We start from the raw sequence: 25676 nt of genomic DNA on the forward strand, positions 1-25676 counted from the left end.
AATTTTCAAATGAAAAATATTTGTCGATAAGAATTGACATAATTTATAATCTATTATTAACTTAATAAAATTTAACAACCTATGAAGCTGATTACCAAATTACACAAAATCGTAATTCATTGGTTTTTTTTTTTAGAAATCTCTTTTAACGGAAATCAGAAAAGTATAAAGTCTTAATTAATTATATAATATTGACAATCATAATGAAAATTATATTTACAAACAATACATTGTAATAAATACAGTACCAAACTTCATAATTTAAGATAAAATTCAAACCACAAATCAAATTTGTCCGAACAGCAAAATTTCCATTGGCTGCCAAATTATTCTAAAATAAATGAAAGGTTTACAAAATCCCCTCCTGTGATTGAAAATATAATTATAACCTCTATTTTTTTTTATTCATACGTTTACATATATTGTATATTTAATTATATGAAATATTTAATCTCAAATTACAAATAAATTATTTAAACTTTAAAAACAATGAATGTTATTTTAAGTGATTGAACTCATATCTACATACAAAAAATTGGAAAATTGACAACAATAATATCAATTGTTTGTCACTTGCCAAAAATCAATTAAAACTCAAATATTGACATATTTAATATTAAATATGTCACGAAATCAACCATGTTCATGATAAAATGTGTCACAGAATCAATCAATTCGTGATAAATATATCAATATTTGAGTTTTAGTTGATTTTTGATAAATAACAAACAATTTGTATTATTGATGTCGATTTTCCTAAAAAATAGTGTCGTCCAAATTATTTTTGGGGATAACTTCTACCTTTTTTTTTCAATGGGACGACTTCTACTTAAAAATATGTGAATAGTCTGACGTGAGCTTTAAATTATTTGTACGTGCATATTTTATTATTAATTTCCTAACCAAACTCAATTATATGAGAGAGAAATGAGATGTCCTTTACCTTAATATATATACATGTCCTATATACATGTCCTTTATCTTATAAAATACGAAAAGATCCCAAATAATCTAGAACTTTTTTGCATAAGGATAAAAATAATTTAAATACTAAATAGTTTGAATTTGATAGAACTATTTAGCCTAAAATTAATATAGGTGAAATTTGTTGTAACTAGTCAAGTTTGTCATTTTTATTTGGGGAATAGCCCAAGTTTCATTTTATTAAGTAAATAGCCCATATTTTCGGCTTAGATCATAACATCCTTGGTAAATTCGTGAATATGTTAATTTAATTAACCTACTGGAGCGAGTTAGGTTAATTAATTAACTTATTGGTTGAATATTAGTTTAGGTTCTGATTTTTTTGTAAGTAAAGTTAATTTACTAAATGATTGAATTTCGGAATTAGGTTAATTAATTGAATGCTTTGAATATCAATTGACTTAAGTTATGATTTTTGTAATTTTTTTTTAATTTCAAATCCTTCACAGATCAGTTAATTAATTAACCTAACTCACTCCAGTAGGTTAATTAAATTAACCAATTCGCGAATTTACAAAGTGCCTCTCCTCAATCCCCTCCATCGCCGCCGATTTCCTCTCCGCCGCCGATTCCTCTCCCCCCGCCGATTTCCGAGTCAATCTGAACTGTCGATTCTCCGCGAGTTAGGGATCAGCAATTAACTGTTTCTTCTTCTTCTCCACCTCCGATCTCTCACCACTCTCTCTCCTCACCAGTCCGGCCAATCCTCGCCGTACCTTCCCTGCGCCGCCAAGCAGCAGATCGCCTTCCCTTCTTCGTCTTGTTCCTCGGCACAGTGGTCGAGCTGGTTCGTTCCAGTGAGGTCGAGCATCGCCGCCGTCGGAGCTCGATGAAATCGACGCCATCTATGGCGGATCTTGACGGCGTCTATGACGGATCTCGCCGGCGACGTTAGAGATCAACAACGAAGATGGACGATGATTGGCGACGACGCGGCGGCGTGAAATGGATCGGCGGCGATCGGCGGCATGAAGTGGATCGGTGACATGAAATGGACGAAGACGAGAACGAGTTTAAGTTTAGGTTTTGGGAAAATTGAGTTTTGCTCTTATATATGAGGGTAATTTAGGTAGTGAAAGCTATTCACTTAATTTATTCAAACTTGGGTTATTCTCCTAATATTGGTAGGTTGATTGACGATTGAGCTAGTATTCTCACTCTCCCTTAATATAATGTGGCTAGTTGTTTATAATTAACAGGTAGTTATTATCAACTCGGCTGGTCCCCACGAGAGGGTGTTGGTTTTAATTTATATTTTTACAATAGTGATTTTTTTTCTAGACAATGCCAAATATAATAGCAAGAGAAAAAAAAATTAAAGTGTGAATTGGAGTGAGCATTATTCAGGGGTGGAAGAAGGAAAGGCTGATCATTATTCGAAAGAAAATGGGAATCAAACTAGGTTGGAAACTCGTTCTTCATCTCTGCTAATTCTGGTAAAGCTCAACCAAATACTCATTTAATACTTTTTCCATTTACTTATTCTCTTTCAAAGTCTCTGAGAGGTAGGTATATAGTTTGATAAATAAATTTTAGCAATATACTTTAAGACGTATATAAGAGATATGGTTTATGATGTTTTAGTTAGTTTCACAAGTGTTGTTTAATATCTAGTGATCTGGATTTTGCTTATTCAATCACAAAAGTTTTCACCTTTGTTCTTGTACTGTGATTTTTTTCTCAATTTTTTTTTTCTACTGATGTTTGTTCTTTTACATGGTAATAATGATATTGTATTTTTTTTTTCAGTTTATTTCTCAACATGTTCAATCCGGAAATAGTCTTGAAGACCACAAAAACATAATATATAGAGATCATCATTCCAAACCACAAAACCATTCCACAAACCCCATGGGTCACATGGAGTCCAACATAATGGTCTTCTTCACCTTAAAAGACCTGAAACTAGGGCAAACCATCCCGGTCTACTTCCCCAAGAAAGACCTCAAAAACGGAAATAATTTTTTCATAATATAAGATAAAGATTTATCTACTGATAAATAATAATTTTTCAGAAACTACGAATTGAGACGTAACAATACGTCTAGGTGGCGATATTATTATTATAATTTGATTAACTAATTAATATATTAGGGGTTTTCCCGAAAAAAAGAAAGTGCCCATTTTTAAATACAAGAGCCTGCGTACACGCTAACTTTTGATTAACAAATGTAACTGAACTTCCCTTGTCTTATTAAATGGCTAGTTAGCCTTTTTTACCCCCTTAACTATACCCTTTTATAAAGGAATATACCAGTGTTTTTACCCCGTTTTGAAAAATACAAATAATACAATTTAGTATAAAAAAAAATTACTACATGATTTCAATATGTTTGCATGCACATCTTATAATATCAAATTTACTTCTCAATAATGGCTGTTGAAATGTGGCGTTAATGAAATTGTAATCTCTTTGTTTGATTGAGGAGATGGATATCAAACCATTGACTCGTCCTTCACACAATTGTTTGTATTAATCATATGCATATAATTTATAATATTTCTGACGAGTGGTATTTATTAACCTTTGAAAGTTCTAAATATATTCCAAATTCAACAATTAGAACTCTTCCCTATGATTTTTATTAAAAATATTATTCATTCCTTACTATATGGGATCATCATCGGATTTTACAGCACAATATAATATATGTATTTAATATTTCGGTCTGTCTTTACACTTAATAAGTTTGTTGGCTATATTTAACTAATCAGGAAAATTAATCAATGAGTTGTGTAGAATATTTCTGTAATCTGGATCTCTTGTTTTACTTTGTATCCCTTTTAATTTACTCATAGTAATATTTGAAGCTATTTAACCTTTGTTTGCTTGTTTATTTGTTTTTTATATGTTTAAAATTTTCCGGTTTTCTACGCAATTTAATGATAACCATTTTGTTCAAAAAAAAAAAACGCTAACCGTTTAAATTATACCTAACATTCACTTATTATTTCAAAAGGTATTCATTTCAGTAACTGTTGAGAAACGGAATTTTGAACAGAGAGAGAGAGAGAGAAATGAATTGAATAGAACTTCGTAGCTTATTCTCATTCACCTTTGATGGTACATTGACTGATATAAACTAACAACTTTTGTAACCAAGTTAATACAAACCCCATGGGTCACATGGAGGCCAACATATGATGGAAAATGCAAGGGAAAGTGTATAACTAAAATGAGAATTTCATTTTCTTTCGAAAATCAAATGGAAAATGAGAATCTCTCCACATTTGTCTATGAGGGGATCACATTTATCTAGGGTAAAAATGTAAAACTTTTTAAAAATGGGCAAAAAATGTAAATAAAAAAATTTAAGGGGGGCTAATTAAAAAAATCATGGTAAAAATGAAAATTTTCTAAAAAATGGGTCAAAAGTGTAAATTTTATAGGATAAAAATGTAAAAAAATTTAAAAATGGGCAAAAAATGTAAATAAAAAAATTTAGGGGGGCTGTAATTAAAAAAAATTCATGGTAAAAATGAAATTTTTTTAAAAAAATGGGTCAAAAGTGTAAATATTTTAGGGTAAAAAATATAAAAAAAATTTTAAAATGGGCAAAAAATATAAATAAAAAAAATTTGAGGGGGAGGGGGCTAGAGCCCACCCTGGACTTGAGTTAGCTCCGTCCCTAGTCTCATCGTTACTTTCCCGTCAATTTTCTCTCATATTTTCTATGACTTTCAAACACAATTAGAATTTTGACTTTTTCTATTATTTTCTCTTACATTTTCATTTTCTCTATTATTTTCACTTTCTCTCTTATTTTCCGGGTTCCAAACGGAGCCTAAAAGACCTGAAACTAGGGCAAACCATCCCGGTCTACTGATAAACCCTTGCCCTAGCTGCCTCAACGGGACGAAACTCACTGCCTCTATAAACAATATAAGTTTCGTGATGCCTCAAACCGGGCTTCTTCAGGTATAAAATAGACGAAAGAATTTTTTTTCCTATTATTATTGAACTATAGATCGAGAGAAATTGCGTATAACAAAATACAAAATCGTTGAATTTATTTTATGGAATCTAGATCGTCTGTCCCTTTTCGTATATCCAATAAAAATAAGTCACATCCCAATTTCTTTTAATTATTATTCTAAATCTAATAACAATAATAAAAAGGTGACGGCGTTATAATTTTTTATTTAAGAGTCATGTAGCGAGACATGAAAAAAAAGATAGATGATTCGGATTCATTCTTATGTAGATGAAAATACGAAGAAGTACTTTTTTATCGTCTCCCAAAATTTGATTGATTTATTTAATAAAAATATTGGCTACGTAAGCCACCTAAACTATAGGAATTGTAAATTAGCCAACCTTTGGTAAATAATTTGTAAATAGCCAACTTGCATACGTGGCAGCGTATTAACTACCTAAAATATATGTTTGGTGGTGTTAAATAAGGCTTTTATTAATTTGTTAATAAGTTTACTTGGCTACTTACAAGAAATTAACCAAAGGTGGGCTATATCTCAATCCACTATATCCGTGTGGCTATATAACTTAATAACGGCCCTTATTTAATTGTATATAACTTTCAACTATCTTATTATACGATATATTGTTAAATTGTTCAGGCTCGCTACTTTGGAATCAAAGGGGTTTTCGCGACCGATTTCCCCGATCGCCCACCAGCCGCTTTCAACTACACGGGCGCCCCATTGACCGCGAATCTCGCAACCAAAGCCGGGACGAAGGTCAACAAACTTGCTTTCAATTCGAGCATCGAGTTGGTTTTACAAGACACTAATCTTCTAACTGTGGAATCACACCCTTTCCATCTCCATGGATATAACTTTTTTGTGGTTGGAAGCGGAGTCGGTAACTTTAACTCTAGTAAAGACCCGCTTAAGTTCAACTTAGTTGATCCTCCTGAAAGAAACACCGTTGGAGTTCCCACCGGTGGACGTTGGACCGCCATCAGATTTAGGGCTGACAACCCAGGTAACATTTATTTTTCATTGTCATTAATTAAACCACGATTAATCATGCAAACAAACAATTTTTTTTCACTTATTGATTTCACATTCCAAATACAACGTACTCTTATACATGCCAAATAATATTTTAAGAATAAAAAAGTCAATTATCTTTGAACTTTGCTGATTAGAATTAGATAACCTAAATTAATATATTTATTAATATATAAACAATATAGTATATTTTAATCTGTTGATGAATGATTAGCCAAAGTTGACTTTAGCTAACAATAATAGCAGCCGCAAAAATACTTTTCTCCTTTCACTCACTCACCTATGGAACCCTTTATTTTTATTTTTATTTTTATTTTTGTCAAAACGGAGAGGAGAAAAATATTTATATATCTGTGGCAATAATTTATGGTAATTATTTGCAGGAGTGTGGTTTATGCACTGTCATTTGGAGGTTCACACGGGTTGGGGTTTGAAAACAGCATTTGTAGTGGAAAATGCACTACTACAAAACTAGGATTCTACAACGCTTAAAAACAGTTGTAGAATGTTTCTACAACGCTTATTAAGCGTTGTAGAATCCTGCGTTGTAGAAGCTTCTACAACGCTTAAAAATCCGTTGTAAAATCCAACAGCTTTCTACAACGCTTAATGATCCGTTGTAGAAACTAAGCTTCTACAACGGATATTTAAGCGTTGTAGAAGCTTCTACAACGGTTTGAATCCATTGTGTAATTTTTAAATGTTTTCAAACATCTCGCCGCGGCGAAGTATATTTTTCGCCGCGGCGAGAAATTCTACAACGGATATTCAATCCGTTGTAGAATCATGTCGCCGCGGCGGAAATAATACGTCGCCGCGGCGACTTGTGTGCCGCGGCGAAGTACGTTCCACGCCGCGGTGACATGATTCTACAACGGATTGAAAATCCATTGTAGAATGTTTTCGCCGCGGCTATAATTATACTTCGCCGCGGCGAGGTTCACGCCGCGGCGACTTAGGTTCTGCGCCGCGGCGAGAGTATTCTACAACGGATTTTTATCCGTTGTAGAAGTTTTCTGAATATTTTTTTAAAAACCCGCCGCGGCGACGTTTTAGTTTCGCCGCGGCGAGGTGTATATCGCCGCGGCGAAACTAAAACATCGCTGCGGCGAGTTTTTGATGCATGAATAATGTGCTCTCGGTATCTTTTTTGCCGCGGCGACTCTTATTTTTCGCCGCGGCGAACGTTATACGCCGCGGCGAAGACTTTATTTTGAACCTGAAATCATTTTTTACACGTACTAAACCCGGTTTAAAAAATATGGCACCTGAAAATAACCTTCAATCCAAAAAATAATATATACATCTCCAAAACATTCAAAAGAAATATTTACATCTAAAACCAATCCAAAATTGAATATAAAAACTAACTAATCATCACAATTAATAAATGTTTGTACATAAGTTACCCATTCTTCCCTAACTCTCTCTAAATCCTCTTTTGTATAGTTTTTCTTACTTTCTAATTTTTCTACACCTCCTAGGACTATATCGCTCGCGCATATACGAAATAACAAAATACCCGCATTCCGTGTTTCCGGTTTGTCTCGGAGCGTTCCAAGCCTTGATGTACGTTGACTGTCCGTTATTATTGGTTTTTTGGTGCTCGAGCTTGAAATCCACAAAAACCCTATAACACGAAAATCATAAGAGAAAAAACCTCTACAATGATTTATAATAAAAATAGTTTAAAAAATCAAAATATTACTTTTTTATCAATCGAGTTAAATCGATTGGAATTTTATTTCTTAACGGGTCGAAGAACATAGCACTATCTCTCCAAGGGTCGAGGACAACGAGCATCCAATGCGCACCTTTATTGTACGGCATCATAGCTAGTTCACCAAATTTGCATTTTCGTACTATGTTTCCAACGTCCTTGACTCGTTTTGACAAATAAGCGTCCTCGTCGTTGTTTTCGATGTACGAACTTAAGCCCGGATTTATAAAACAATAGTCTCGACTCTTCTTCGCCTTTTCTAGCCTCGAGCGTAGATAGCTATGACAAACAAGTATTTGATTGATCAAAACACTAAATATTGAATATTTATATTAAAAACGCATATAAAGAAAACACTAACTCCATATAGACCGTTATGCTCCCCGTGTCAATTTCCAAGTATTGTAAAAAGTCGGAAACATCTTCAAATGACACCGGAATCGGGATAGCCGCGAGACTTGGACTAACATTGACCATAATCACATCCCCTTCCGGTAACATTACTTTGTTGGCATGTTGAGCGAGCAATCGAAACTTTGGATTAATCACCTTGTACGGAATCTTCTTAGTATCATCGATGCTAGGTTCACTCTTTAAACCGAGCTTTGAGAGTTGTTTGACAACCGGACCGCGACTCTCTATTCCCGTGTCCACTTCGATCAATCTCTTCGGCCACGAGACAAATCCTCCTATTGCATCTTCAATGGTTTGAGCTTCTTCGGTGGGAACCTTCCAATCTTGCAAATCCTTTTTACGATTCTCCACCCCTGAGATTAGTCTGTTTGTGAGATATACAGCATCCAAATCGCTGAACGGAGAATTCGGAAGGTAGCCTAGATCTTGTTTTTTATATAAGTTTTGAATGGCTGTGTCGCGTTCTTTCTTCAATAATATATGACATCTATTCTCCACGCTAAGGGCTGCAACATACTTATTCCGGTGATCCTTGTCTAGGGTTTCTCTTATAACAGTCTTAATCAATATCTGCTCTTCTACTTGTTTCAGTGATTTCAGTGTCGCCCGAGTCTCAAAAATTTTAGAGTTGACGTCCTGGACACTTGTTTGCCAATCCTCAATCTGAATTTTCATAGATTTCATTTTCTCTTGATCACGAGAAATGATTTCACGAAGCTGTATGTGAAAGGAAAGAAGACACTGAATTAGGCGAGAGAGAGAAGAAATCACGTCAAGCATGTTAGAACCTACGGACAAAATATCTGAATATCAGAGTAAAGGAAGAAAAAAAAAACCTGAAATTCTGTATCTTTCAATGTTTGAAGATTCTCCAATTTAAGGCGACAGACCTACATCTCTTGATTTAAATCCTTGATACGTTTCCTCATTTCGTCCAACGCCTTTGCAAATCTAAATAATAAGCAAAGGTCACATATTTGAAATGTATGAAAACCAATGTGATCCGAATCCAGTTAGCTAAATGCATAAAACAAACAGAAATGCTCTAGAATTACATACTTAAGAAATGACAAATATATCGGCAGAGTAAAATCATATACCTTGTGATGGAGAAGATATCATCGAATTTTTTTTTTACAATACGTGGGTCTTCAAAAGGCCAATTGGCTTCGTCTTGACGCACGAATATCACATTATCGAGAATTGCTTTGGAGACGCCCATCAGAGCAACAGTCTCTGTATCCATATCGGCCCAACAAGAAAAAGTATGGTCAAGTCTCTGCGGAGGCAATAAAACACTCATCATCAAGAGTACTGAGAAACAAAACTTTTGACTAGGCATAAAGTCCTACAAGTCCAGTTTGGAGATCCATGGTTTTAAGAATTCTCTGCTGGTTGTTCCTCGAAGCTTTTGGAATCAATATAAGAGACCTTATAGAGATTGCCTCCATTGTTGGGGTTCTGATTCGTAGCTTAATTGTCCCATTTACAGATGAGCAGTAGCCCTGACACACACACAAACAAACATTTAGTGTACACACAATCAAGTGAAGAGATCCAACTTATATAAACATGTTTATTCACACACACAATTAATGTGAGACTATCCCACTTTAATATTTCCCTTCAGGCACAGCGTGATCAGGCCGAGTAACAATCTCACTCACGCTTCGCGTTGGCCGGGCCAAATTCAAATTGTGTGAATGGGCAAGACTTTAATATCATGTTGAATTTCATCTTAAAACCAATTGATGCAGAAGTCAAATCGATATATAAACATATGTTTATTGACACACACAATCAATATGAAACTATCCCACTTTAATATTGACAACTAAGATCTCAAATTCAACAAATTATCATGTGTCCAAATTAACCAAAATAAACAAATTACAAGTTACGAAAATAGAAATCTCTTATTCAACAATAATATATGTCAAGTTGACTAAAATAAACAAATGACGGGCTACGAAAAAGGAAATATTATATTCAACAAAATTATGTGTCAAATTAAGCAAAATAAACAAATGACAAGTTACGAAAAAAAAAAAAAAGAGATTCCGGATTCAACAATAATAGATATCAAATTGACCAAAATAAATAAATGACAAATTATGGAAAAAAAATTCAAGGACAACGAACAAATATTCGAAGACCAAATTTTAGAAATCGAAATAATTAAGGATTAAAAAATCGAAATCCATACTAAGAAAACAAACCCAAATGTGTTATAGCACAAACTTATAAATTTATTATAATTATTAACGATCATTACCTAAAATAACACCCAGAGATTTATTAAAAATTGACAAAAACAATTTATCCCAATCTTTCTTATTGCTGATTGTAAGGTCCATGAACATAAAATGTTATCTTCAGCCTTTGTAGATCGTGAGAGATGATATGGGAAGAGTTGTGGGTAACGATTGCGAGTGAAGAAATTTGTGGTCGTTTTTATGGATAATTGCACCAGAATATGGAACACCATTTTTTCAATACTCAACTTTGAGCCAGTAGGATAAATAATTTCTTCATGATATTGTGCAAGGAATTTGCTAGATGGTAACAACATGTACTCAGAGTTGAGAGAGAGAGAGAGAGAGAGAGAGAGAGAGAGACCTTATGGATGAAACTATTAGCTGACCTCGCAGGAAGCACTCCTGCACAGGAAAACTTCATGCATTCCATTATCGCCTGAAGATCGACGCCAACACAAACACATAACCGCCAACAAAAAAATCGATGAGGTTCGAGATAGAATAATAGTGAAAACATGCAATATATAGGTATATAAGAGAGAGAGAGAGAGAGAGAGAGAGAGAGAGAGAGAGAAAAAGTACAGTTTTTCCGGTGCCAATGTCACCGACGATGAGAGTGAGGGGCTTGAAGAAAGTGATAACAATCCCTTTCTCGGGATTGATGCTTCGAATCCCTTCGATGAACATCGAATCGACAGTAGTCATTTTGCTGGCTCTCTCTTGGGTGACAGACGTGGGAAGAAGAAGAGTTTGGGTTCTCAGAAGATTTCTCAAGTTTTCTATTTTGTTTTCTTATTACACAAAAAAAGAAAGGAAACGAGCGTGTCTCATACGGCACAAATTATTTACATTGAAGTTAAAATAAAAAATAAAAACAATATCACTAAATAGATTAATATTTAGTATTTACTAGCCCATTCTATACAACTTATTGGGCATCTAGTCTAAGTTTTATTTTATTAAGAAAATAGCCCGGCAAGTAAGTTAATTAAATTAACTTAACTATTTAATTAATTTACTTTACCCTGGAAATACCCTTTTTTCAAGAACGGTAACTTAAGGTATTCATCTTTGCACATCGGCTACCGATCGACGCGTTTAGTAAGATCAGCCAAACGAGAGTTAATATACTTGAATTCTTGCTCAGTAACGTAAACATTATGGTGAAGTTCAAGAAAGATCTGTCAGGAAAAATCACCTGAAAAGTGCGGAATATGATTTTCCCTAACCTTCTCAATATATTGACATGAATGTTAATAACAATTTAATGACCGACGAGCCGACCAGCTCAAGACCGACGAGCTCGAGACCAACAAGCTCAAGGATGACGACGACGAGCTCGAGGTTGGTTCTTCCTCTTATTTAAATTTAGTGAATGTTTAATTTATTATATACTATTATTGACTGCCTATTTTGAATCAATATACTTTTTTATATGTAATTTTTTCTATAATAGCGATTATTTTAACTTAATTCGTCTTAATTTATTATATACCATTATTGTTTGAAATTTAAATATAGTTCACCAGTTTAAATACTTTCTATTAATGATACATTTATATATATAAATGATTATATTTGTATTTATATTTCAATTTTATAATTTGGTGTGTTTGAAAAAGAATTCTGCCCAAGCTCTCCGTGGTAGGACTTCTCCGAGGACTTATCCGAGGATTATACATTTATATTTTGATTTACATTGCAATCTAAATTGTTGAAATGCCATTATTGACACGAATGTCAATTTATTATATTGACACGAATGTCAATTTATTATATTGACACGAATGTCAATTTATTATATTGACATGAATGACAATTTAATGACATATTTGTCAATATATTATATTGACATGAATGTCAATAACAATTTAATGACATATTTGTCAATAAATTGACATTCATATCAATTTATTGACATGAATGTCAATTTATTGACATATGAAGGCAATGAAGCATACCAGCGTGTTCGTAAGTGGACAAGAAAAGTAGACCTTTTCAGAAAGGATTACATATTCATTCCAGTAAATTACAGGTAAGACTGGTTTCAGTGTTGTATTGCCTGAATTTTTTTACTATGCGATTAACCGATGCAACATGGTTACAGTTTTCACTGGAGTTTGCTTGTCATTTGCCATCCCGGTGAAGTGCCAAATTCAGTAGGTAAGAATAAATATTGATACACTGTTATCTTTTTTCTTGAATAATAGTTATCTCTCGGTCATTTTATGTTTCATTATCATAGATGAAGAATCTGAAAGTGTATGTGGTCCCCGGTGGAAACCTTGCCAAGGTCCAACGTGCTGTCTGTATGATCTCCAACTCAACCAGTGTTGCAGAGGTCTTCTCTTGCATTGACCACTAGTTTGACTTCATGTACGCCAAGCGAGCCTTTGTGCACTAGCAGGTTGGTGAGGGATTATTTTAACTTTAAAATATAAACTGACAGTTGAGATCTATTGAGAATTTATTGACAATAAAATATATCCTTTTAAACTATCAATAAAATACATCCTTGTAAATATATAGACAATATATTGAGAATTTATAATATTTGAGATTTTATTGACAAATATGTCAATAAATTGACATTCATGTCATTAAATTGTTATTCATGTCAATATATTGACATTCATTCATGTTCATGTCAAGAGATTGACATGAATGTCAAGAGATTGACATGAATGTCAAGAGATTGACATGAATGTCAATCTCTTGACATGAATGTCAATCTCTTGACATGAATGTCAATAAATTGACATGAATGTCAATAAACAGAATGGTCCTCTTCGTCTTGATGGTTGTCACAGCAGCGTTCACATCCTTGGGGACCATGTCACCTCTGTACATCAGACAGCAAGCCATGTACATCAGCGTTCACATCCTTGGGGACCATGTCGCACTTTGCCATCATGGTAGGCCTGTTGATTCTATACCTTTCGTAAAATAGTGAAACCTTGACCTGTGTGAGTAATAGACATGGCTGAGTTGGTTGGCGGAGCGTTGCTTTCTTCTTTTCTTCAAGTCTTGTTTGAGAGGTTGGCTCCAAAAGACATCCCCAAGCTGTTCTATTACTCACACAGGTCAAGGTTTCACTATTTTACGAAAGGTATAGAATCAAAGTAAGACAATACTTCCGTAAAAAAAAAAGGTAAGATCGTAATTATAGACTGATTAATTTTAGTCCAAAGTTGTCTTTAATTAGCAAACTACCATAACAATAAAAATAAAATAAATAAATAAAAAAATTATAGAACTATATAAAATATAAAGAACAAAAAGAAACAGATCGACGTTGATAATAGATCAAGGTTTCTATATACAAAGTTGTCTTTAATTAGCAAACTACCAACCAACTCAGCCATGTCTAACTGATAATAGATCAAGGTTTCTCTATTGTCAAAGTAAGACAGTATTTATAGAGTAACTAGTTCCAGAGTTGCCTTTTTAACAAACTAGCATAGCAATAAATATAGAATCAACAAGACAGTATTCTATTTAAAAAAAAAAAAAAAGTAAGACAGTATTCATTGAGTAAGTTTTTATTTATTACGAAGCTGCCTTCTTTAACAAATTAACGTAGCAATAAAAAAAATTATGTAACTACATTCAATATTTACCAAAAAAAAAAAAAAAAACTCACCAGAGAGACGAAGTTGCTACGCAGAAGACGAATAGTTGAAAATCTCCACAAAACTATGGCAATTGAAATTTGAATGAGTGTTGGTAATTCGCGCCAGTATATGAGCTCGAAGAAGGTCCTAGTTCAGATAAATTCGATGAAACCAAGCCCGATTTTCCAAAGCACAAATCACCTCTGGGCTCAGACAACTATTCTCTGACTTCATGACTGTTTATCCGTTCAAGAACTACTACTTCAGTTTCTTGATCACATGTCTCGCTGGGTGCCGGAGAAGGATCTCGATCAATGCTATCAGCTTTTGGCATATTTCGAGAGCGATTTTCAACGATCTTGTATATTAACTTCTTGATTTTTTGTCTTTTGAGAGAAGCCTCCTTAGGCAGGAACCAGTTTCTGCTTAACTGGAAATACGTGAACTGGTAAGTTATTCTACGAATGTCATTCGCATAGAGAGTATGTTATAATTGAAAAGCAGTAATGTAAAAACCAAAAAAAAAAAAAATTAATATTATTCAGTTATAGTGTGAATGGTAAAAGTTTATAAACAACGTTCTACAAAGTATGATTAAAAGAGAAGTACTGCAGGGTACTGATTCCCACTCTTAAAATCCTAACCGGGGAACTACTGAAAAATAAATAACTATATGAAAATGTAAATTGGAATATATGAAAACTTACAAAATTGGATGACTTTGTGACATTGAAGGGGCAGAAGTTAAGAGGGGCTTCTTCCAGAAAGCGCTCCACATAATGGAGCAAGAATACACCACAGTCAAAGAAATTCTCCTGCTGTGGTAACTAATGAAGATGAAAAACAATGAAACTGTAAATAAGAAATGCCTTCTTCATAAACAGTGAGTAATGATGGTTGGAAAAGATGATAACTTCTAAACACTCCTCTTGGTAATTAGTTAAAAACATTCTGAAAACACTATGAGATGCTTTGAGAATGTCGTAGAATATTAAAAAAGGCAATGACTTGGAAAAGTTATTAAACATTATTTTGGTGTGATTAAGCCAATCTCCTTGGTGGTACTTAGAGGTATATATACCTCGAGCGAGATAAATTTCATGAGAAGGAACTTTAATGAAGCATCATTTGCAGCATCATTATGCCTTTCTTTCCATTCTTCACATAGATAACTACATTACAGACACAATGAGAAAAATTGGTCACAATTAGCATCTAATGCTATAATAACAGCTTCTAACTTGAGAACTAAATAGTTAGTTTAAGCAAAAATATAAAACATAGTATCCTTTAGCTTAGTTATCAGGCAAATGTCAAAAGCTACCTCTGGATGAGATTCTTAAGGCCATTGTGACTTCCTCGGATAGAATCCATGTGCAATATGCACGGTACCTTGGATACACTTTCAGATTCTTCATCTATGATAATGAAACATAAAATGACCGAGAGATAACTATTATTCAAGAAAAAAGATAACAGTGTATCACTATTTATTCTTACCTACTGAATTTGGCACTTCACCGGGATGGCAAATGACAAGCAAACTCCAGTGAAAACTGTAACCATGTTGCATCGGTTAATCGCATAGTAAAAAAATTCAGGCAATACAACACTGAAACCAGTCTTACCTGTAATTTACTGGAATGAATATGTAATCCTTTCTGAAAAGGTCTACTTTTCTTGTCCACTTACGAACACGCTGATATGCTTCATTGCCTTCATAAGCTTCAGATCGATCTTGGTCTAAATCCGCAAGCTTCCGAAAGAAAAAACTATTGAAGAAATGAAACTTGTGCTTTTCGTCTGACTGAAAGTTTCTGGCCAAAAATCTACAAGAAGAGCTCGTAATCAGGCTTCCTAGGAAATTTCCCAAAAATTTATAATTTCTTCCAACCATTCCAGATTAGGTATAATTTTATAAGTTCAGCTTATTACAGAAATGCCAATAATTTGATAAATTTTATAAGTATCCATGAGTTCAGCTTATTTAGTCTATGCCCATAATTTCAAGTCCCACACGTTTATAATATTATTAAAGAAATGCTCTAAGCTACAAAATTAGCAACTCTAGTTTCCTTCTGTGAATTAATAACTAGAACTGGATACTTGAAATAACTAAGAGCAGTCATATTATAAACAAATTTAAACTTACTTGATATAAAAATCAATTATGGTATCGTTGATAAATCTTTCAGGTTCCAGGAGTTCCATGTCTTCTTTGTGGATGATAACAGCATCAGGATCTCCTTCTGGATAGATAACGTCTTGAAAGGGCTTATCTTTTGCGACTTCTTTTTTATCTTCTTCTGTTTTCTTCTTTTCTTCTTCTGTTTTCTTCTGCCCACTTACAGAAACAAAATTCATGCCGACATCTTCTCGAAGACCTGTTTGAAATTCAAAATCATTGAATGTGGACAGTACGAACTCTCGAAGGGAAACAAAGTCATTTCGGATTTTGATATTGCAAGTTTCGACTGCCTTCACCCGATCCTGAAAGTATTTACGTGCAAATAAAATTAACTCATAACTCCTGAGATAGTTGTTACGAAATACAGTATTTTTGTGTGATGATTCACCTTTATTTTTTGCAATTCCGATGTCTTGATGTTCTTGACTACTCTCGACGGCTTTGCGACTTCAGATCTGATTGGATTGAAAACCAACTGCAGATTTACAACTGCATCAACCTCATTTTCTTATATGTCCAGAACATCATCAAAATTTAATATAAGCGAAAGTTGAAGTTACGTTGGTGCTGTTGAAGGGTATTTTGTTGACTGTGACCACAGAGATTTTAGAATTAGCTTCCCACCGAAGCATCAACGGGGTTGCTGTGTTTGAAATTTTTGTGCATAATTTCAACTCGCTGAATATGGGCATACACTCATATGCCCAAATCTGAAGCGCCACAATGAAGGCACCAATGTTAATCTTCGTGGGTTTCATCCTATTGTAAGACTTCCGCTTCATCACATAGCAATGGATCCGTTCCTTTAGGAAATCCCAAACAACATTACCCCACGGATGGTTGTTAAACTCGTCGGGGTTATCGACCATTTTAATGAACGCCATGTTCGTGATTGATTTTTTTGGGCTATCAGCGAGAAGGACGTCGTACAAGAAATGGAGGAGTAAACACTTCACCCTCTTCTCCACTGGCCACTTCTTTCTTTTCAAGACCAAAGAGGTTATATGTCCCCTGTTTTTCTCTTTCACAGGCAGGATATATTTCTTGTAAAGCCCATCCTTCTCTTCAGGGCCGTCATAGTTGAACTCTTTGTAGTTTTCTGCAATGCGCAAACCCACGATGTCAGCCAAGTGTTGTCTTGTAAAGGGTCGTGGTTGGCCTCCAAGCTCAAAAAAAAGTATGTCGGAAGAGTCTTTGCCATAGCGACCACACCTAACCATGATACTATGGATGATATTCGAGGACCGGGTGACTTTCGGCATTCGTAGAAAATGTCCGAAGCATGTAGCTTCGAAAAGCTTTTTTTCTTCGGGGGTCATATCCGTTGATTTCTCGAACTTGTCGAGATTCCCAAAGAAGCTGAACAAATCACTGATCATCTCATCTGATAGATCTCGAGACCAAGCCTACATAAAAATAAAACCAGCAATTCAAATATTCAAAACTGTCATTAACTGTAAACATGTCAATAATATTTGAAGATTTTATAAAATGGATCTCATGAAATGCCAAACAGGTCAATATACTTTTATTAAAAAGAATCTATCGTCATGTTTCTCTAAACAACATTCACAAAACAACCAGAGACTACCTTTCTAAAACAGTTCATACAAAACATAATTCAGCACGTTTCAACCAGAATACCACAAATAATCTATCAAGCAAAAAGCGACGCAAATTACATGATTATCGGAGCTTGACGATGGTTCTTCTTCACGTTTAGCTCGTTTTCTTTCCCTCTTTGGAGCCGACGACTTCGTCTTCTCCATTATCGGCTTTTCCTGGAGTTAGGATTTCTTGACCACCGGCGGTGTTCTCTTGTTTTTCCTAATCGGCATTTTCGTACCCAGGATTTCACAAAAAGGGGACCGGAAATTATTATTAACCAACACAAGTACATCGACAGTCAATCCTCTGTCCACGTTTTTTTTTTTTTTTTTGGGGTGATTTGGGCGAATTGCGCGGGAGATATGTCCATTGAGAGAGAGAGAGAGAGGTACGCTGAAGGCTGAGTTTGGGCTAAATTTATTTTAGAATTTGGGCTTGGAGGAGAAAATAACAAAACCTATTTTCCAATTTAAAATCATTTGTTAATTGTGATTTTTCTTATTTTAGGACTAAAAAAATGATTTTTTCCTACTTTGTGTTTTTTTTTTTTAAGTCTAAAATAGGACCTCGTCAGCAGAGATAAATTTATTTTTTCATCTTTTTACCCTCACTTTCAGCAGAGATAAAATAAATCGCTCTATTCCGGAAGTCTTGTTTTGGTCAATTCCTGCACTTGTCTGTAATCACCAAGTCTTCCATGATTGCAAGTCATTTGGTCTTAAGATCAAGGTATTTTGAAAGTGCTAATATGTCAAATGACTCACTGGTAATTGAGATCGGAGGACGACCAAGGAGGCACTCGGACATGACGGCGTATTCATGTCAATAAATTGACAAAGATGTCAATATATTGACAAATATGTAACAAAATGGAGCAACCTATATTTCACATTCAAACTGGTGACACTCACTTAAAGCCCTTGGTCTGCATTGTTTGAAGGTACACGGATAAACATCTTCACGATTTCGTGGGCTGCAATTTTTTAAGGTAGTTTCGAGAAATCAACATCCACAAGAACTCCAACAGCTCTGAGATTTATTTTATTGACATCCTTTTAAATATATTGACATGTTAATGCCACCAGTTTGAATGTGAAATATGGTTTGCTCCATTTTATTGACATATTTGTCAATATATTGACATGAATGTCAATATATTGACATGAATGTCAATATATTGACTTGAATGTCACTATATTGACATGAATGTCAATAAATTCTCAAATCTCGTCAAGTATTGGGCTCGATCTCGTAATATGAATGTCAATCCACCCATATTGACCACCCATATTTGGCCGAGTAAAGATGACCGGGTGATCTTGGCCGAGTGAAGATGGCCGGATGGTCTTCTTTTTTGGCCGGTCGGGTGGTCATTTTATTTGGCCGACCAGGTGGTCATTTTTGTGGTTTTGTCTTGAAGATTTGTCAAGAAGTCTAGCTTGAAAACATTCTTTGAGAGTCTTTTGAAAGACATTTCATGAGAGTTGACTCGGAGCTTGGCGCGTGAATTTGCTTGTAGGCTTGGGCCTTGTGTATGGGCTTGATGTTTCGTTTTTTTGCTCTCGGTGTGTTATTTACACCATGTGAAAATAACGACATAACAACAACCTAGCATAGCAATGAATACTAAATTATAGAACTATAAAAAAAAATATATAAAAACAAAAACTTACGGGAAGACAATGGGTTCTGTATAGAATAGATAGATATATATACACAGTGGTTGAAAATATTGGCAAGTCAAAGTCAAAGTGAGTATTAAACAATGCGAGGACGTTAATACGAATACTTAAAAAACATAAAATAAATGTTAGAAATAATACGGAAATAATATTTATTTTACGGAAAATAAGACAAGTTTAGTAGAAGAAATAAATAAATAAAATACTACGAATGCTAGAAATTAAAATAAATATGAACAACAACAAAAATACGTACGTAAAGAAAGGTAAAAACAAACAAAAAATGTCGAACACAATGCAATGGTCACAACCTCCCTCACTCTCTCAAACTGCTCTCTAAAACCATATCTCTCTCTACATTCTCTGTAATCCAAACACCACCGAACACAATGTCTCGTCGCGGCGGCGGTCGAGGATTCGTCCCTCGCCAGGACGAAGGAGGACGACAACAGAGAGAACGAGAATGTTACGATTCTCGATCGCCGCACTTTCTCGGTGAAGGATTTCCTTCTAGGTTTCGCATTTCTTGACACACTCTATCTCTCTCTAAAAACTTACTCTCACCTCCGACTCTCTCTTTGTCTAAAAATACGTACGAAAGAAAAGGTGTTGAGCAATTTGGAATGCAAGTCCATAATGCAATTGTCACAACCTCCCTCACTCTCTCAAACTGCTCTCTAAAACCATCTCTCTCTCCATTCTCTGTAATCCAAACACCACCGAACACAAACACAAAATCGCGGTGACTATCCGACGGCCCCTCGCGGCGGCTCCACCGGCGAGGCCGACGTCTGAGCCAGAGCGGCTCTCGCTGCTGGTGGCGCAGCTGCCGCTTCAGATCTTGCGGCCGGTGCCGGAGCAGGAGAGGCTCGAGCGGCCGGAGCAGGCGCGGGACTTGATCCCTGAGCCGGAGCGCCGCGACCGCGACTGCGACCACGCACGGCGCCGGAGCCGCGGCGAGGGGCCGTCGGAGCCGGCTGGTCCTGGCGAGGGACGAATCCTCGACCGCCGCCACGACGAGACATTGTGTTCGGTGGTGGTGATGAGATCGACACCGCTTCCGTTGTCGACTAGGATTCGAGAGACTTCGCATCCGGAGATATCTAAGGTTATCACGAGGCCATCGTCTGGTCAATCCAGTTCGTCTGTATCTCTCTTACTGAATGAGATGATGTCTTCTGGGTAGTTTGTCTGGGTCGCTCGTTTAGCCGAGTCGTTTCCTCTGGTGTGTCTTGATCGAGTTCACCGATTCTTGATGGAGCCTTGATCTGCCCATGATTACCTCGACTTGGGTGGATGAGGGGTATGACCGCGCCCTTTGTGAACTGCCTCCGTAACCGCGTTGCGAGATCAGGTCATGACGTAATTCAGGGCGAACGTGTTCGCTACGTGAGGCACGGAGCCTGAGGGTGTGTTGGATAAAGAAAACAAAGTGGATATTTCTGGGAGACGTACCAGATTCAGTTGAAGTATGCTAGTTGGCTGCCCTCCAAGCTGGAAGCTCAACAAAGCCAGCCTCTATTCCGATAGAGATCTGTACAATTGCTAAGGGGCAGCGTTACACAAAAAGATTGAACGAGATGCAAGTTCGTAATATGCTCAAAGCAACTTGCCAACGCCCCCATGAGAGGGAAAATAGCATAACCAACATAGCCAATGCTAGTCGCAAGATCGAAAGAAAAGGTGTTGAGAAATATGGAATGCAAGTCCATAATGCAATGGCCACAACCTCCCTCACTCTCTCAAATTGCTCTCTAAAACCATCTCTCTCTCTACATTCTCTGTAATCCAAACACCACCGAACACAATGTCTCGTCGCGGCGGCGGTCGAGGATTCGTCCCTCGCCAGGACGAAGGAGGACGACAACAGAGAGAACGAGAATGTTACGATTCTCGATCGCCGCGCTTTCTCGGTGAAGGATTTCCTTCTAGGTTTCGCATTTCTTGACACACTCTATCTCTCTCTAAAAACTTACTCTCACCTCCGACTCTCTCTTTGTCTTATTTTTATTTTTATTTTTGGCGCTATAAACACAAAATCGCGGTGACTATCCGACGGCCCCTCGCGGCAGCTCTACCGGCGAGGCCGACGTCTGAGCCTGAGCGGCTCTCGCTGCTGGTGGTGCAGTTGTCGCATCAGATCTTGCGGCCGGTGCCGGAGCAGGAGAGGCTCGAGCGGCCGGAGCAGGCGCGGGACTTGATCCCTGAGCCGGAGCGCCGCGACCGCGACCGCAACCACGCATGGCGCCGGAGCCGCCGCGAGGGGCCATCGGAGCCGGCTGGTCCTGGCGAGGGACGATAAGTGAAATTTGTGTTGAATCAATAATTGAGAAAATTCTTTCGTAGTGTTGAAAGATTGAAATTTTTCAATAATGATTTATGGACCAACGAAAGGGGAAAATAATAATTTTGTGACATTCATTGAGGAATGTACAAAATAGTTTATTTCCTTATAAGCAATTGCCAATATTTTCCGGTGTTTGTCAAGCATGTCATGGCTTTTCAAACAGTTTGAAGTTTTAAGAAAAAACACAAATAAATTCCAACTACAAGACACATACAAAGAACTTAATATGAACCTTAGTCAACTATTCTCAATCCTAAGAAGAAGAAGAATTTGAGACTACAGATTCACTACATGGACAACACATCACTAAATGTTCTTATGATCAAACTAGTATAAGTTCGAATTAAAAAAATGGAACATAAGTAAATTCAACAATTCAGTTTCACTTCTTATCAAGGTATTCAGCTCTGCAAAAAAGCCGCAGATCGACGCGTTTAGTAAGATCAGCCAAACGAGAGTTAATATGCTTGAATACATGCTCAGTAACGTAAACATTACGGTGAAGTTCAAGAAAGATCTTCTTCATCTCATCTTGGACATGGTCTAATTTGGCTATGAATTCTTGCATAATTGCATCCACCAAAGCTGATTTGGAAGCTGAAGCTGATTTGGAAACCGAAGCTGATCGGGAAGCTGAAGGTGATTTGGAAGCTGAGCGCTTCCTAGAACTAGACTCTAAACACTGTACAGTTTCAGAATCACTCTTTGAAGAGATTGCAGGAGGAAACTCAGGAAATATTTTTAGCAACTTAGCATATTTAGACGGAGAAATCTCCAGGACCCTGACGTCTGCTTTATTAGCCTGTGAGAAAAAAATATTGTTAATTTTGCTAATTCTAAAATATTGTTCCAAGAGTAGCAAATGCTTACTTTGATCCAATCAGATAAGTTAGACAGCTCATGCTTCTTCTTCTCCGGGGTCCAATTAAGAGTCGCTCGCATTTGAATAAATTTAATTAACTCTCTCCTCAAGCGTGTTTTCTGACTCTGGAAAAAATCCTCGTCATATTTTTCGTTTGGGTAAACTTGGGAAAAAATAGCTTGCAAAGCCTCATAGTTCGGCGTCGGATTTATTGCTTTGTCCATCACCAAAAAATCCATAAGTATCTCTTCGTGTTCATCGGTCCATGATTTGGGCAAAAGACCCCATCTATGACAAAAGAGATGAAATAATAGTTGAAATTTTTAAAAAAATTACGAGAAATGTGAGTCGGTCGGTCGACAGAAAACTTACGAATCCGGGGTAAGAGTCGGCCACATATTGTATTTCTTCCGATTTGAACCGGTTGTCCTCTAAAGGATGCCTCTTATCAATCTTACAATAAAACAAACAAATCAAATAAATAAAATGAACCAAATATACAATTCAGTAGTTTGACATTTTGACGATTTCATCCTAAACATTTTATTTGGCTATTTCATCCCTGAATTTTTATTAGTTAGAAGTTTCGTCCTTCCGTTAGTTACTATCAATGTACATCCTTCCGTCAGTTACTATATACAAAATTGAGTATGCTTCTCTAGCAAAAAGCAGTGAGGAAAAAAAATAAATGGAATCAAAAGCGACGATGGAGGTAACCTAACAAACTGAAGATACTTATTTAATGTTGTGCTTCAGGAAAAAAAAAAAAAAAAAAAAAAGAAACTCTTAATTTGATATTGTACTTCCATGACGAGATTGCCAGGAAAATACTTAAAAGCAGACCACTTGCAAGAGACAAGTCTATGTGGGCAGTCACTACTACAGAAATCTGATACGAGAAACCAAACGAAAGGGAATTTAAACAGTTAGAACACGATTCAAAAACAGAAAGAAAAAGCAAAAAAAAAAAAAAAAAAGTCTGAAACAGGAATTTCGTCGAACACGTGATGTAGAATCACAAATTTAAGCATGAAAAACAATTCATAAATACGAGACAATTAATAAACACAATTCCACAGAAGCAGCAAATGGGCAAGTAGTTCTCAATCTTCGGATTTTTGTAATTTGAGGGACGGAGCAATTTCGAGGTGGATGTCGAGTCTAATGCAAGTTGTTTGATTCTCCCTCCTCTACCGGAACTTCCTCGCGGAATGACCGGAGAGGCTTAAGGGAGACCAATTTTTTTTTTTAAACATTCCTATCTACTACACATACCTGTCGCCGCCGCTGGAGGGCTCGGAAAATTGCGATTGTTCTAGTAGATGGAAGGAGAATTTTGTTCCTTTTATCATGAGGTTTTGGTTTTCTCATATTAAATTTTATTCGAGAGGGTCGGTTTCTGCCCGAAAGCAAATAAGTATTAAGTTTGGGATTTCTCATATTTAATTTGATTTACGAGGGTTGGTGACATTAATTTGATTTGAGTTGAAATATAACTATACGCAACAAAAAACAGTGCCACGTGGAGGTTTTTTATACTTTTTTTATTGGTAGATTAAACTCAATTTATTGGCTAATTATTTAAAACAGTATATTTATATCTATATTATTATATATATATATAAAGGAGAATCCGTTTTTCACTGTTCACGCTGACTCATGTTACTATTATCTCTACAGTAAGAGAAAAATGCGCTTTAAAAGTTTAATAATTACATATTTTTAATCTTTAAATTACAAGCATTGTCCATACAGAGTTACATCCGCAAAAAAATCTAGACATCTCTAGATTACTGGCGTCAGCTCAGTGGAAAGGTTATCCAGAGAGTTCTGGATAGGGACGTCAGCATCAGAGAGCATGTTATTGGGAAATTTCTAGAATGAGTAGTTCCTTCTCCATTCCTCAGTCTCTATATAGCTAGACCCCCACAATAAATCTGTAATGAAACCAAGCAAAAATCAGCATTATATTGATTCACGCCCTATGTAAATCTTCAAATCAAACAGTTCATTGCCCACAAAATCAGCAAAAAAAAAAAAAAATCGAGGATTGTAGAAGAGCTTGGCTATGGAGGCTTCACCAAAATCCTTGGCTACGGGGGATTCACCAAAATCAATCATAGTGCATATTCATGAATAGAAAAATTTCAAAAATTCATCCACCACCTACATGGTTGATATCCAGTAGTCATAATAAAAAAACTAATCAAGTAAACTGCTCAAATTGAATTAAATCTCGACGAACATGCCGAAAAAGTTATGGACAGACTATTCTGATCCATGCTGGGAGACAATTTCCGAAGCCTATGAAAGCATAACAATTACACTGAGAAGGAACAAAGCAGAACCTGGAGACGCCCATTTTCCCAAATTTGGACCAAACCTATATTAGTTCTTCTATCTTTCTGGTAACTAATTTTTTTTAAATAGTAAACCCATCTCTTAACTATATTTTGATACTCTAATATAGTTCAATCACAATAAAAAAAAAAAAATAAGGATTCACTTCTGTATGCCTCTATTTCACAAATCTCTCTAATACTTTGTACCACACTAATCCACATCAATATCACACAGACACAAATATATATTATAAATATATATATATACAAGCAAAATGGTCGCGCGTTGCTGCGACTCGATGAATAATGACGTATTCAAAATATTAGGTAAAATAACATAATAATTTTAGTTTTAGCTACAATTACATAATAACAAAATAACATATCATATCTACACAATTTTAATTTACGACGAATAAAATGATTAAGTTGTACAACTCAAAAATGCACTTTTTAATCGTACAAATTTTATGTTTTATTTTACTTTTTATGAAGAATTTTATATATACATATATAGTACTCACCATATTACCAATTCTATTTCTAAAGTTCAATTAGAGAATAAATAAAGAAAGTTGTAAAAATTTATTCATATTATTAGAATTTAATTATTTCAAGTTGAAATAAATCACAAATAATATTTTTGTAAAATTCATCCTATTTCTAACTATATATATATATAT

At 35.6% G+C, this 25676-nt stretch overlaps 5 protein-coding genes across 5 annotated transcripts; 1 reads left to right on the forward strand and 4 right to left on the reverse strand.

Moving 5' to 3' along the window:
- The first annotated feature begins 1894 nt into the window (after positions 1-1894).
- Positions 1895-6433, forward strand: LOC149388462 (laccase-11-like). The gene is made up of 5 exons (XM_089622439.1): positions 1895-1965; positions 2306-2420; positions 4769-4903; positions 5563-5929; positions 6342-6433. Exons 1-5 carry the CDS (start codon positions 1895-1897, stop codon positions 6431-6433), a joined length of 780 nt encoding a protein of 259 aa, XP_089478565.1.
- A 2672-nt stretch (positions 6434-9105) lies between these two features.
- Positions 9106-11055, reverse strand: LOC149388463 (DNA repair protein RAD50-like). The gene is made up of 5 exons (XM_089622440.1): positions 10933-11055; positions 10712-10786; positions 9445-9597; positions 9193-9371; positions 9106-9109 (listed from the first exon to the last, which is right to left on the reverse strand). The coding sequence occupies exons 1-5, from the start codon at positions 11053-11055 to the stop codon at positions 9106-9108; spliced, it is 534 nt and encodes a 177-aa protein (XP_089478566.1).
- A 2081-nt stretch (positions 11056-13136) lies between these two features.
- Positions 13137-16600, reverse strand: LOC149388464 (putative ubiquitin-like-specific protease 2B). The gene is made up of 9 exons (XM_089621757.1): positions 16541-16600; positions 16117-16348; positions 15593-15793; positions 15465-15520; positions 15289-15382; positions 15046-15136; positions 14672-14791; positions 13994-14394; positions 13137-13418 (listed from the first exon to the last, which is right to left on the reverse strand). The coding sequence occupies exons 2-8, from the start codon at positions 16326-16328 to the stop codon at positions 14182-14184; spliced, it is 987 nt and encodes a 328-aa protein (XP_089477883.1). The 5' UTR covers positions 16329-16348; positions 16541-16600; the 3' UTR covers positions 13137-13418; positions 13994-14181.
- Positions 16601-16679: 79 nt separating this feature from the next.
- Positions 16680-18109, reverse strand: LOC149388465 (uncharacterized). The gene is made up of 2 exons (XM_089622441.1): positions 17835-18109; positions 16680-17558 (listed from the first exon to the last, which is right to left on the reverse strand). Exons 1-2 carry the CDS (start codon positions 17919-17921, stop codon positions 16680-16682), a joined length of 966 nt encoding a protein of 321 aa, XP_089478567.1. The 5' UTR covers positions 17922-18109.
- A 3727-nt stretch (positions 18110-21836) lies between these two features.
- Positions 21837-22930, reverse strand: LOC149388466 (uncharacterized). Its single transcript, XM_089624141.1, has 2 exons — positions 22660-22930; positions 21837-22591 (listed from the first exon to the last, which is right to left on the reverse strand). Exons 1-2 carry the CDS (start codon positions 22888-22890, stop codon positions 22172-22174), a joined length of 651 nt encoding a protein of 216 aa, XP_089480267.1. The 5' UTR covers positions 22891-22930; the 3' UTR covers positions 21837-22171.
- Positions 22931-25676: the final 2746 nt, after the last annotated feature.

This window comes from Urtica dioica, chromosome 8 (genome assembly GCF_054948205.1).
Source record: "Urtica dioica subsp. dioica isolate 48M chromosome 8, U.dioica_male_clone48M_v1_H2, whole genome shotgun sequence".
Taxonomy (NCBI): Eukaryota; Viridiplantae; Streptophyta; class Magnoliopsida; order Rosales; family Urticaceae; genus Urtica; species Urtica dioica.

Excerpts from the sequence above, each read along its gene's own strand:
- LOC149388462 (XM_089622439.1), top strand. The coding sequence starts at position 1,895 with ATGGACGATGATTGGCGACGACGCGGCGGCGTGAAATGGATCGGCGGC. Across the intron at positions 1,966-2,305 it reads CGGCGGCATGAAGTGGATCG|TGTGAATTGGAGTGAGCATT; the intron begins GTGACATGAAAT and ends AAAAAATTAAAG. Across the intron at positions 4,904-5,562 it reads CTCAAACCGGGCTTCTTCAG|GCTCGCTACTTTGGAATCAA; the intron begins GTATAAAATAGA and ends TAAATTGTTCAG.
- LOC149388463 (XM_089622440.1), bottom strand. The coding sequence starts at position 11,055 with ATGACTACTGTCGATTCGATGTTCATCGAAGGGATTCGAAGCATCAAT. Across the intron at positions 10,787-10,932 it reads ACATTGGCACCGGAAAAACT|GCGATAATGGAATGCATGAA; the intron begins GTACTTTTTCTC and ends GTCGATCTTCAG. Across the intron at positions 9,372-9,444 it reads TGGATCTCCAAACTGGACTT|AGACTTGACCATACTTTTTC; the intron begins GTAGGACTTTAT and ends TTGCCTCCGCAG.
- LOC149388464 (XM_089621757.1), bottom strand. The coding sequence starts at position 16,328 with ATGAATTTTGTTTCTGTAAGTGGGCAGAAGAAAACAGAAGAAGAAAAG. Across the intron at positions 15,521-15,592 it reads TTCATTCCAGTAAATTACAG|TTTTCACTGGAGTTTGCTTG; the intron begins GTAAGACTGGTT and ends ACATGGTTACAG. Across the intron at positions 14,395-14,671 it reads TCACAAAGTCATCCAATTTT|TTAAGCAGAAACTGGTTCCT; the intron begins GTAAGTTTTCAT and ends ACGTATTTCCAG.
- LOC149388465 (XM_089622441.1), bottom strand. The coding sequence starts at position 17,921 with ATGGAGAAGACGAAGTCGTCGGCTCCAAAGAGGGAAAGAAAACGAGCT. Across the intron at positions 17,559-17,834 it reads CGTCAAGCTCCGATAATCAT|GCTTGGTCTCGAGATCTATC; the intron begins GTAATTTGCGTC and ends ATTTTTATGTAG.
- LOC149388466 (XM_089624141.1), bottom strand. The coding sequence starts at position 22,890 with ATGGATTTTTTGGTGATGGACAAAGCAATAAATCCGACGCCGAACTAT. Across the intron at positions 22,592-22,659 it reads ACTTATCTGATTGGATCAAA|GCTAATAAAGCAGACGTCAG; the intron begins GTAAGCATTTGC and ends TTTTTCTCACAG.